The sequence below is a fragment of the Aedes aegypti genome, chromosome 2, assembly GCF_002204515.2.
Source record: "Aedes aegypti strain LVP_AGWG chromosome 2, AaegL5.0 Primary Assembly, whole genome shotgun sequence".
Taxonomy (NCBI): Eukaryota; Metazoa; Arthropoda; class Insecta; order Diptera; family Culicidae; genus Aedes; species Aedes aegypti.
The window spans coordinates 182,893,380-182,906,758 of NC_035108.1; the positions used below are offsets into that span (position 1 = coordinate 182,893,380).

The 13,379-nt window shown below is 39.1% G+C and overlaps 1 protein-coding gene across 12 annotated transcripts in view; it reads right to left on the minus strand.

Annotated features, from left to right (window-relative positions):
- LOC5573291 (CTD nuclear envelope phosphatase 1 homolog) overlaps positions 1-12,122 on the minus strand; it is a 39,606-nt gene extending 27,484 nt beyond the window's left edge. For 2 of the 12 annotated variants that reach the window (XM_021843370.1, XM_021843360.1), the window contains exons 1-2: positions 11,734-12,052; positions 9,319-9,716 (exon numbers count right to left, since the gene is read on the minus strand). In XM_021843370.1, coding sequence (XP_021699062.1) covers positions 9,319-9,423 — 105 coding nt within the window. In that variant the 5' untranslated portion in view covers positions 9,424-9,716; positions 11,734-12,052. Of the gene's footprint in view, positions 1-9,318; positions 9,717-11,733 lie in introns of all 12 variants that reach the window. The other 10 variants (XM_021843368.1, XM_021843366.1, XM_021843369.1 and 7 more) reach the window with 10 other exon arrangements.
- Between the last annotated feature and the right edge of the window lie 1,257 nt (positions 12,123-13,379).

Consider the following 13,379-nt stretch of genomic DNA (forward strand, 5'->3'; position numbering starts at 1 on the left):
TATTATACAAGATCGACGAAGATAGAGCTCCACAAAACGTCTGGAATACGACTGAATACAGTGTCCGTTCGATTTTGGCAACATGACAAAAAAATCATGTTGCCTTAATCGAAACGTGCCAAAAAACGAACGGTAGGGATTTTATTAGACGACCACTAACTAAATTTACCTAGTTTGAACATGGTGAGCTTCAAAAAGGCCCACAGAAACAATCTGGGGTATCTTTTTGTATAAAGGCATTTCGCATAAGAGCGTTGGTAGGGTTGGTAGCGATTAAGTGGCTAAAACATAAAACCTTAGGGATTATATGTCTGGAAAAAGAGACATAAAATAATAAAAATTGATCCTTTTAAGGAAATAAAAATACAAAAGCGAACAAGACAGAAACCAAGTAACAGATATCACATGTCTGAAAAAAGAGACCAATAAAGAATTAAAAAGAGGAGCCAATTAGGAACTAAAAATGGAAAATAGATCAAAACAGGAATCAGGTAATAGTCTAAAAATAGTATTTAGAGATTTTATGAAAATTGTTCAGCGCGTTCGAGCAGACTTTGTTACTGCAGACCTGGAGCGTCTGTACTCCATGTCAGGAGCGGCGCACAACAGCGTCTGTTCCCCATGTCAGAGGCGGCTGATCATCGTCCAAGTGCCAGAGAAGGACTCTAAGCTAAACTGCGCACTATGGCCCTCCGAACATTTAGGGGGAGAGGTCCTCCGAAAATCTAGGGGGTTAATGTCAGGCCCTGCAAGCCAACCGTAAAAAATACACCAGCACAGGAACGTCAACGAGAGAATACGGACCGGAACAATCGGCGAAGACCACAGCGACGAAAATGGACTAGCGATTGGAAATTTGGTACGTTGGTACGTGGAACTGCAAATCTCTCAACTTCATCGGAAGCACACGCATACTCCCCAAGTAACCATGGAGCATTATATAATTGCATATATAATGCAACTGCATTGCCGTAAGCCTACCATTAAAATAGTTTAAGAGTGGAAAAGGGCACTTTTACAGTTAAATTAATGCAAAAAGGACGATAAAGCAATGAAGCAACTTATAAAGTAATATTAATGCAGCAGTACAATTTAAAAAGTGATGTTAGTGCATTGATACATTTGTAATGTAGGGTTAATGCTTTATTGCTTGACAGCTCTTGAAATTTGTTGAATAAAAGCAATGTTGCATCAATGGTGTTGATATGCAGTAGAATACGTGCAATGTTATAATGCTTGTGGTTACTTGGGTCTCCGATGTACTGAAGATCCGCGGTTTCGACTTCGTAGCGCTGTAGGAGGTGTGCTGGACAGGAGCAATGATGCGAACGTTTAGAGGTAATCATACCATCTACCAGAGCTGCGGCAACACACGCGAGCTGGGAACAGCTTTCATAGTGATGGGTGATATGGAAAGGCGCGTGATCGGGTGGTGGCCGATCAACGAAAGAATGTGCAAGTTGAAGCTCAAAGGCCGGTTCTTCAACTTCAGCATCATAAACGTGCATAGCCCTCACTCCGGAAGCACTGATGATGACAAGGACGCATTTTACGCGCAGCTCGAGTACGACCGCTGCCCAAGTCACGACGTCAAGATCATCATAGGAGATTTGAACGCTCAGGTTGGCCAGGAGGAGGAGTTCAGACCGACGATTGGAAAGTTCGGCGTCCATCGGCTGACGAACGAGAACGGTCTACGGCCTAGATTTTGCCGCCTCCAAGAACATAACCATTCGCAGCACCTGCTTCCAGCACAGCCTCCCGTATCGATACACCTGGAGATCACATTGACTCTGATCACTATCTAGTGATGGTGAAACTGCGCCCAAAACTATCCGTCATCAACAATGTACGGTATCGACGCCCGTCTCGGTATAACCTAGCGCGACTGGCCCAACCGAACGTCGTCGCCGCATACGCGCAGCGTCTCGAGGTAGCGTTGCCGGAAGAGGGCGAGCTTGACTATGCCCCTCTTGAGGACTGCTGGAGCAACATAAAAGCAGCCATCAACAACGCAGCCGAGAGCATCGTCGAGTACGTGGAAAGGAGAACATGTAACGATTGGTTCGACGAAAAATGCAGGCAGGTTTTGGAGGGAGAATGATGCAGCACGGGTTGCAATGCTGCAGCAAGGAACGCGACAAAACGTGGAGTGATATAAAAGAAAACGAAAGCAGCAAACCCGCCTAGTCCGGGACAAAAAGCGCCGCCTAGAAGAAGCGGAATGTGAAGAAATGGAACAGCTGCATCGTTCACAAGAAACGCAAATGTTCTACAAGAAGCTTAACGCATCCCGAAATTGCTTCGTGCCGCGAGCCGAAATATGTAAGGATAAGAACGGAAGCATCTTGACGGAGGACGTGAGGTGATTGAAAGGTGGAAGCAGTACTACGATGAACACCTGAATGACACGAAGAACACAGGCGCAGAGGGTCACGACAGTGGAGGAAGTGACTACGTCAGCACGGCGGATGAAGGAAACCAACCTGCCCCAACATTGAGGGAAGTTAAGGGTGTCATCAACCAGCTCAAGAATAACAAGGCCGCTGGGAAGGATGGTATTGGAGCTGAACTCATCAAAATGGGTCCGGAGAGGTTGGATGCCTGTCTGCACCGGCTGATTGTCAGAATCTGGGAAACGAAACTGGAATGTGAAAACTATCGTGCGATCACTATCCTGAATGCCACCTACAAAGTGCTATCCCAGATTATCTTCAGTCGTCTATCATCAATAGCAAATGAGTTTGTGGGAAGTTATCAAGCTGGTTTCATCAACGGCCGCTCGACGACGGACCAAATCTTCACTGTACGGCAAATCCTCCAGAAATGCCGTGAATACCAAGTCCCAACGCATCACCTGTTCATCGATTTTAAAGCGGCTTATGATAGCATCGACCGCGAAGAGCTATGGAAAAGCATGGCCGAGTACAGCTTTCCCGGGAAGCTCACAAGACTAATAAGAGCAACGATGGACGATGTGCAGAATAGCGTGAAGATTTCGGGCGAACATTCCAAATGCATTTTTTGATAAATTCCTCGTGTTTGTTTAAGATTTTTTCCGGGCTCTATGCTATATTTTTTTTAGATTTACTTCCATGAATTATTATTTGAATTCTTTCATGAATTACTTACACAATTCATTTCGAAAACCAAATCCTTGCATTTCCAAATGCAAATTCAGCAGGAACAAAATACGTGAAAGATACATCTCCAGGAATTTTTACAGAAATTTCCCCAAAATTTGTGCATCCAACAATTCTTACAGAAATTATTTCATACGTGCCTCAAGGGATTCATCCAGAATTAACCCAAAATAATCTTCAATGAATCCATTTTGAGATGCCTTCAGAGATCTCTTCATTGAATATATCAGGAGTATTCAATTGATTGTTTTTTGTTATTTCTCAAGAGAATTTTCCAAGGATTATTATGTTCAGGATACTTGAATGTTTTCGAGGAAATTGCAAAGAAATCCTCCCGAGACACTTCTAGGATTCTTTAGAAAATTACCAATGTAAAATCTTTAAAGGATTGTTTCCGAATATTTGAATGGATTTTTCTATAAATTTTTTCGTGAAGAATTTTGGAGACACCTACTTGTTGGACTTCTCTTGGTAATTTCTTCAGAAATTCTTACGAGAATTTAGTTGAGTAATGATTTTAAGAATTCTACTATTATGGAATTTATAGTTTCAAGCTTTATCCGAATAACCTATACAACTTTACAATCGATTATGACAAACAAACACACTCAATCTGTTCGGTAAAAATAACTGGGTTTTGGAACTACCGAAAAAGTCAGTAAACTAAAAAAAATGTCGGAAATCGAAAAACAGAGATTTTTCACTGAAATTTTGCAAGGAGCTTTCTTTTTATATCATACATCGATAAAAAATAAAACATGGTGAAATTTGTTTTTCAATTACGCGCGGCGACAGCTTTCATTTTACTGACTTTTTCGGTAGTTCCGAAACCCAGTAAAATTTTACCGACCCCAGTAATTTAATCTAAGTTTGAATATTAAAAAAAATATTCTGCATTTTTTGTTCGACGATATTTTGCGAAGCTGTGATTAATAATTGTAAAGTACTATAACCAATTCTACGGATATGAATTAAAGATAAGGCCTTCCTTAGCCGAGTGGTTAGAGTCCGCGGCTACAAGGCATGCTGAAGGTGTCTGGGTTCGATTCCCGGTCGGTCCAGGATCTTTTCGTAATGGAAATTTCCTTGACTTCCCTGGGCATTAGCCTAAGACACGGTTATATGAAAAATTCAGATTATTGCTCCAGTCCACTTTTTGGAATGCATCAAGGTCCCATAACAACTGTGCAAAATTTCAGCTCGATCGTTCAAAGTTTGTATGGGAAAACTTACTTTTGCATAGAAAAGTAGCCAGAGGTCGCCCATTTGTTCTCTATAAAAATTCTGAACACAGATAGAGTAAGGTGGGGCAAAAGTTCGACCTTAGTGGTATAATCAAAGTTTCCAGGAAAACAATAGCAGATGAAACAGAACAAATACCATACAGCGAACCTTCAATATATTGGCTATAATTTTGCTGAACAAACTTGTGTCAAAATATTAAACCGTTTTTAGTTATAACAGTTTCAAAATTGATTGTCTTAAACGAACTTTTTCCCCACCGGTGGGGCAAGAGTTCGAATCTAGTGTGGGGCAAAAGTTCGTAGGCTAAACACAAAATATCAATACTTTTATGACAGGCATACTTTATACCAGCCGTAAACTTATGTTTGCCGAAAAATACACACTAAATTTTCATCAAAAAATGCCCAAAACAGGGTTAATTGTAATGCACCCAAAAATAGCAGTTTTTCGCAAAACTAAGTGGAAATGTAAAATTTTTGTAATTTTTTTCGCAAGATCAGTCAAATTTTGCTTAATTTGAAGATAATATGTGGATTTTAGGCAATTTGAATTTTTTTCCGTGAGTTTATACATAAGTTGAACTTTTGCCCCGCAAATTCGAACTTTTGCCCCGCTATGGGTCAAAAATTGTTTCCAAGCATTTATGCAAAAACTAATACACGTCAAAGCATCCTTATAATAGGCCTAGAAACGCCCTTACATAAAATATTGAAAAATATTTTATTTTCATTTAATTCCATGCATCGAAAATTTGACAAAATATTACAATATTCTCGTCAAAAAACAACAAACAGTCATTTCTTTTCCAAATCTCAATCGATTTTAATGATATTTGGAGTGAAAGTCTCTTACTTGAATAGCATTCGAACCACCATGAAATTTCTAAGTTCTATTTTGAATTGAGCTAGAAATCTTTAAAAGAAACTCTTGCCCCACTCGAACTTTTGCCCCACTTTACTCTATAGATAGTTATTTCTACGATGAACAAAATTGTCGGAGACCGCGAAGCAATCCGATGCAATCCTGCCAACGTTTTTAATTTCAAGATTCTTGGAGAATATTACTCTATGATTCAATGAATTTTAAAATATGTTTAGGCTCTTGGCAATGGCATAGCATAGACTGACTGTACATGTCAATGGTTGCTACTCCGTGATTGATCGGAACTGGTAAGAATTGCACTACGATCCAAATGAATAAGGGATGGGAGTTTCCGCTTACTCTCGAAGTGCAATTTTAGCAGATCTAATATTATTGATCAATAACGGCGCCGGTCAAGTCCTTACAGTCAGTTGGGATGGGGAAGGAATGTTAGGGTGTAATGATTGTTGCTTCTAGAGACCGAGAATACCTCTGCATCTCCACAATCACCACGGGAAGGGTGTTTATTAGTGAGGAAGGAAAAGATCTGGGAGTCACCTCTGGTCGGTGATACGATCCATGGACAAGGGGGAAATATAGGACTTGTATTTAAAGCTAGTTTTGAATTTTTGTCTTGAGAAGTTTTTGGAAAAAAAACGTCAACATCTATAATGTCGAACAATTCTAAAGACGTTTTTATTAATGACGAAAACTGAAAATTACATGTATATATTTTAACTTATATGAAACAGGAATAATGCCGACACTTGTAGTGACGAACCATACATAGTTTGTTTGAAAATTACATATGAGTATTACTGTGCATTTTGTCTCGATATGGTAGAAGTTTTAGAAAATACGTCAACATTCACAATGTCGAACAATTCAAAAGATAATTTTTAATAATGTCAAAAAGAGAAAAATATATGTATATTCAAATTGTATAAGAAAAAAGCATAATGCCGACACATATAGTGACGAACCATACAAAGTTTGTTTTAATATTACATAAAAGTTACGCTTTCAAGAAAATATGTGTTATCATAAGCATGAAACGAACTCACCAGTTGGTAATCCATTCTCGACTGAACACAAAACTGACACTGACAGCAAAACTTCTTGGCGTCCCGAAAATAAACCGTCTTGTTTGGGCCTTCCCAAATACGTACCCAGCAAGACGCTCCAAAACAGGAAAAAAAATCTCCGGCAACGAACACGCGCGAATCCGTCAGCAAAATCAATCGGACGACGCAAAACCGAACTGTCCTGCTTGGGCTTCACGGAACACTACCCAGCAAGACGCTCCAAAACAGGGGGAAAAAAAATCTCCGGCAACGAAAACGCGCGAATCCGTCAGCAAAATCAATCGGACGACGCAAAACCGAACTGTCCTGCTTGGGCTTCACAAAGCACTACCCAGCAAGATTGTAATTGTAATTGTAATTGCTCGATCCACACCCTGGCAGACATCCGTCCGCCTATCTAGACACGGGCTAGGTGAGGACCTACCAAGCCTCCCCCGTTAACATGTCCTATACCGTTTAGCACACCGGGATCTTCCACAAGCAGGCGCCGGTATTTAAAGCGGTCCCACAAGTTTCAGATACATTAAATAGATATAGTCCCTCTGGCACTAAACCGAATAGCGCCCTCCACATCATCACCAGCACTGCCCATCCCGCGCGCCAACAAAATGCCGGAAGTAGCGTGCCGTGTAGCACATCAGATGTTTTATACAGCACACCACCTCCGACACCATGCTCAACGTATAGCAAAGACAGCGCTGATAAAAAGCGGAATGCGTCATTCGATTCAGTACCAGAGGGACTACAAATGTAACGAAGAGGAAATGAAAAAGATAGTAGAGATGGTTTGGCTGTTGGATTGCTGAAACGAGAAGAAATAAATAAAGTTATTACGTTAAAACGTGGTTTTTATAGTTAAATAAATGTATCGATAGTTTCTCATCTGTTTCTTTTCCGTATCGTAGTTGCGTCGATTATATCCAACTCGAGTTTTATCGTCTCCGCTCGGGCAATGAGGACCGCGATGAAATGAAAATATAAAAATATGAGCATTAGTGTTTATCTATTATTTAATGTGGTTCTCATTTGCTTTCCAATACCTAAGTAACATGTGAACTCTGCCTCTATCAGAAAATTCTAATAAATTATAATTTATCCTCCTACACTTCCCTAACACAAAGTATCTCTATTAAATAAAACATTTACAAGTGCAAAAGCGCAAATAATAACCAAACAAATACCCCAAAATTCTTTCTCATTGTACGACAAACATTTCAAAACAATTACGAAATGCTAAAATTCAACAATAACTACCCTCAACAAAACTTTCATTCAATCACCCTTAAAATACCTACACAGTCATCAGTAGACCCTGCACTATAATAACCTCCTAATATAACGCAGAGCTAAAAATGCTCTCTTGCGTTACACAATCTAAACAAGAAGCCATTTTCAAATACTTACCATAATTTGTGCGCGGCAAAACAGATTCCACTTTCTACATAATGTAACCCAGCATGAACAGCTGCCCAACTCTCCAGATCTGCACCCTCCAAGTTCCAAGGTGCTGCTGCCTTACGTTGAAAACTTCTTTCCTCAAAGTCTGTCTATCAATTCCGAACTCTATTGCATTCTACCATACCAATCAGACCCTATTCCTGACTAGACATAAAGTCATAACCCCAATGTGATGGATTTACCCAGTAAATCCACAACCTTGTCATAACCCCTTTTACGTTAAGCAATCCTCGAGAGTCATCCATATTGATGCTTGGCAAAAAAAAATATATATAGGTGTCAGTATTCAATCCACAAATTCCAAATTACACCACATTACGTTGGTCCGTTTGGCGTCGCCGGTGGATACCTGTTCTGGCATTCGTTTCTTTCAAATTTTACTTCTGTCCTCCCACTTTATCAATACGAATGTTGACGAATCACGATAATCTGAAGATCGTGACCAGAACGGAGGTAGGATTTATCACTAGGGACCAACCACCACCTTCGCAAAGCACTACCCAGCAAGACGCTCCAAAACAGGGGGAAAAAAAATTCTCCGGCAACGAAAACGCGCGAATCCGTCAGCAAAATCAATCGGACGACCTATGTTTAGGCTCTTGGCAATGGAGAAACAAAAAGTAGATTGGAGTACCTTGTACCTTTTAATTCCGCCTTTATTCTAATAAAAGGTACAAGGTACTGCGATCAACTTTTTTTGCTTCTCTATTGAGATACTGCTCAGAGGATTCGAATAAATTAAAAAGAGTCTTGGCAATGACTTTTTTTCAGGCTTCATTTATGCAATGCTAAAAGAAAGCATAGTAAAAAGGTGGAATCCTAACAAGATTGGCATGATTATTGTTTTTCACAATATATTATTCGATCTGCCAAAGTCAGTTTCATGAGTTATTTAGATGCAAACCTTATCCAGGAATAAGATTTTTAATATTTAATAAAATAGTGTATTTAAAGATTAAAAAAAAAATGCCGAGCTTTAATGATAGTTTCAAGCTGAATCGAAAACTAAAGAAAGTTAGACTTGGTATATTCTAACTTCTAGTTGGTGAAGTAGTCAACGGGCTTGAAATTTAGCAGGACTGACATAGAGAGTGTATAAATTTTACTGTTCATTTTCGCATAACTTTATCATGTAAATAAGGAATCCCAAAATATATGGGACAATTATGTGAAAAGCGTATAGTATATTCAACTAATCTTGTCGTTTGTCTTTCCCCATTTCCATGGGGTACCAATCCCGAGTTCGAGGAGGGCCAGACTCTTCTGCTTATTCACGCCAATGCACATTCCTAGCAAAAATAAATTATCGATATTAAATAACAAAATTACTAGAAGCCAAGAAATGAAAGAAACCTATATCTACAATAAAACTCATGACGTGCAAGCTGCCTGCTGCCGGTTCGCAGATAAGCCTATAGGTACAAAATATGTTTGGTGAATTGGTTCGATAATCGCGAAAGGTAAGATCTAACAATGATTGGATGATGGATGGGATATTTAGTCTGGTTATTTGAAATAGCACTTACCGCTCTAACCTGCCGGTTGAACATATAGCAGATACAGGTCCATATTTTCGATGCAAGCACTAGGAACGCACGAAAGTTCATTTGAAATTGAGACAACATTGGCATCGTCCACTAGCACCAGTGCTCCGAGGGTTATCCTGCTGCCACCACACGGCCACAGTGGCAGTTTCTTCCTCCCAACGATTCCGAACAAGTGCGGCTTCGATGAGAGATTGATTTCTCAGGCAAGTCTAGCTGACACGGAGAGACTTTTCCACTGTGACTAAAAATATCCTAAGCGCTTTCTTCCTTCCGCAGAGTTCACAGGAACAAACGATTTGTACTTAAAATAATCACTTCACACTTGTCGAATGGCAACAGATAATGGGTCTATAAACTACAAATTTGAACAAAACTTTCTGATAATGAAAAATTATCTTGATGAAGACGACGACGGCGGAAAAATGCTCGTATACTCAACCGAAAGGAAATCACTATCTTCTTCTTTTGCCGCTGCACAGTGGAGAATAGCTTTCACAAATTGGTCACATTTGTATTCCTTGTATTAACTTTAAAAATCCAGCGGTTGCTCCCGAGATGAGCTAGCCCAGGGCTAAAAATCTCATCAAAAGAGATAAAAAAAAATCTTTTCTTGCCGATTTACCACTAATGCATGTGTAGATCGTACGACAGTATCTTCAAATACTCTATGACTTGGGAAATCAAGAAAATTTCCTTTAAAGAAAGATCCTTGACCCTCCCTTAACTTATTCTTGCTGAAGAGCTGCGCGTTTTAGATATCATCAAGAATTCAACTTAGAATATTTCTCAGGCTCAACTCAGAAAAAAATCTTCGGAACTTCATCAAGAATTCCTCCAAAAAATCTTTAATAAGTTTTTCTCGAAGGTCTTAAAATCACTAAAAAAAATATCCCCTCCAGGAATTTCTTAGAATTTTCAACAAAATTCAGGATTTCTTGCAATTTCAACCAAGAATTTTTGTAAGGTTAACGTCAGGAATGCAGCCAGAAATTCTATGATAAATTTACCTTAGTCTTCAAAGATTTTTTCCTGAAATATTGCTGGAATAGTTTTTCGTTTGTAAATGATTCTAATACAAATATTTAAAAACTTAATTAGTATATAAAGTCAATCTCAATTAGAATCTCACTTTTCAGTAGGTGCTCAGAAATATTTGAAATACTGTAATTACAACATTCAACATATTTGTAGTTTCATGGAGCAAACGTCAGCTCGATTGCACGAAAGGGAAAAAAACTAGAGCATGATAAATTGAGCATTCTGTATGAAAATTGGAATGCGCTGCTATTAGCTATTCCTTGAAAAACATCGATCGAGATTCTTGAAAAAAAAATAAATAAAATCGGAGGAACTACTGGCATAATTGCTATATTATTCATTCATGTGAAACCTTTAACCATCCAGTCGTCGCGTGGTTTGGCACCATCAGAACCACCGCGCTGCTGTTGTGAACGGAAAGCGAGGTTTTTTCAACAGTGTTGTACAAAATACAACAGCGCGACGACTGAAGTGTTAATGAACTTTTGCAGAATCCATGAATATTTTACTTGAGATTTCCAGAAATAATCCTTGTATGAAATAATGGAAAAATCCTAGCGAAGTTTTGGGAAGAACTCCATAAAAAATTCCAAGTTATTTTCTTTTATTTAATCATTTTTTTTTGAGCGATTTATTTTTTTTAATTTAATTTTTATTGATTTTCTCAAATAATCTCTGAAGGAATATATGGGAGCAATCGTGAATAAATTCTTGAAGGAATGCATATAAAAATGAATGTAAAAAATGGTGTTCATGTTTTTTTTCTCTGTAGGATCTGTAAACGAAGTTCTCTAACATCTCAGGAATAAAACATTGTGGCTTTTTATGAAGAAACTTCTGAGGATATCTTCAGAAGATCTCCTAGACTCTTAGAGTAACAACTCGAGAACTCGGTTGAAGGAAATCATGGGGTAATCGCTGAGAATATTTTCATGGTAATCCTTATGGAAATTACTATATGTAATAGCGTTAAAGTTCTCAACGCCATCTTGTAACAAAATCTGTAGAAATTCTAAGGGATACTTGATATATTGCTTAGAGAGTGTGTATGTTTGTAAATTAGGTGTAGGTTGTAGAGGGACCCCAAAGGAGTTCCTGCAAATATTCCAGAAGAAATCACTAAAAAAAAATCCTGAAGTTTTTCCATTAGGAATATGACAAGATATAAAAATGAAGACTTGCTCGAAAAAGTGACCTACATACATTGCCCGTTCGTTTTTTAATATTACATTTTTCAATTTCAAGGCGACATAAATGACCTTTAGTTGTATGTTTTCCCCCACTGTGCGCCAAAGGTAATCTTCTTCACTTGACTCTTCTCGCTTGCGACGGAACCAAAAACGCAAACTCTCTCACCACATATAAGTACCATAAATACACGCACACGGCAGTAAAGCGGGATGATTTTAGCAGCAAAAAAAAACCAAAGCGTTTTTTCGGTTTCTTCGCTCCCTTTTGAGGAAGGGATTTGCATAATTTTTTTTGTCAAGTTTTCCAAACAGCCGGACCAGTTTTTCACGCAACACACGAATCACACAAGAAGTATAACAGTCCTTTTCACTAACTCTGAGCTTATTTGTCACTTATTCGAAGTAAACCAGCGTTGTTCGTTCGCCGTCTGACCCGTTTAGCGAAAATACTGTGTCTTTTCTTCTCTAGTTACCGAAAATTAATATTCCACCTTGGACGGCTGGCAGCAGCAGAAAATTTCTGGGAAGTGTGCGTAACAACAAGATCTGTCAAGATATTAATCTAGTACTGCGCGAGCGTCGTGTGCATTTCTCGCGTTACTTAGCTAAAGGGCCAATTCGCTCTAATGAAGGTACGGTGCAAGATATTTTGAAGGGCGGTATAACAATCTAAGCAGTCAGTGGATGCGGGGCGTGGATGGTGAAAATTGACAGCTGGCGAGTCGGCTAGCTGGCGAATTTGTTGATGTGATTTTCCCCTCTAGTGGTTGCTATCGTTTCCATAAGGTTTTCGTTTGATAACGAAAAGAAATTTTCAAGGCGTTTGCAAGTAAGTTCTTTCGTAGCATTTCCCACCAAAAATAATTCTAATTTCGTTGTTAGAATATTTAACATAAATTCAATCAAATTTAAAGGAAAATCAAACACCCAGTTCAGATTTGTCTTTGCTGGGACCGGCTAGGAGCACCACGTGAGCGTTGAATGGAGCAAGCTGCCAGTAGGTAATCGTAGACGGTACGCGATAGAAACAGGAAGTTTCCTGAAATTTCACAGTATTGCGTACCATCGACTAACCAACTGGATCCGAAGGATGGGAGAGTTATGAAATTATTGACTTTGTCATATACCTACTAACGATTGTACTTACTTTTAGCAAAGAAAGCTGATCAGGCCAGGCGAAGACAGAGCGCAATGTGTTTTACGCAAGCTTCCGAATTCTCACTCACTCTCGCGATAATGGATTTCTCCATCACCACAATTTTCAGCGAAAAGCTGCCTTGCGAAATTATCCGTCTACAAAACAAAGCGAAAATAGATAATGGCACAACTCCACAGCTGTGAGAATTTTATTTTATCATTCTCCTCTCCATGGAGAACTTTTCATGTGTCCATCGCCACAAGCAGCAGTTGCTTTTATGCATCAAATTAACAGCTGCTTTCGTCAAGTTGATGTGGTAGCATGGATAGCGTGCACGCATCGCGGTTGTTTTTAGCGATGTTCTAGGTTCGAATCCCGTCGCTGGCATTAGTTTTTGTGTATCCACATAGTGATAATTCTCGGGAGCAGTTGGTGAGCGATAATATGATGGAGTGAAAAATAAATTATCCCCAGAGTGAAGTGATTTTCGGTTATCCTCCATCGTAGCTCCAGGGAAAATTTGTGTGAGCGATAAAAGATGTTCACGTGAGGAAGCGAAAAAAGCATTCTCCTTACGTGCGAACAATCGTAGATTTCGCATCATTGATACGAAAATTCAGAACCCTGGTTTGATGAAGAGAATGATGATGTCATCAAGAGAAGGAAGCATCTCT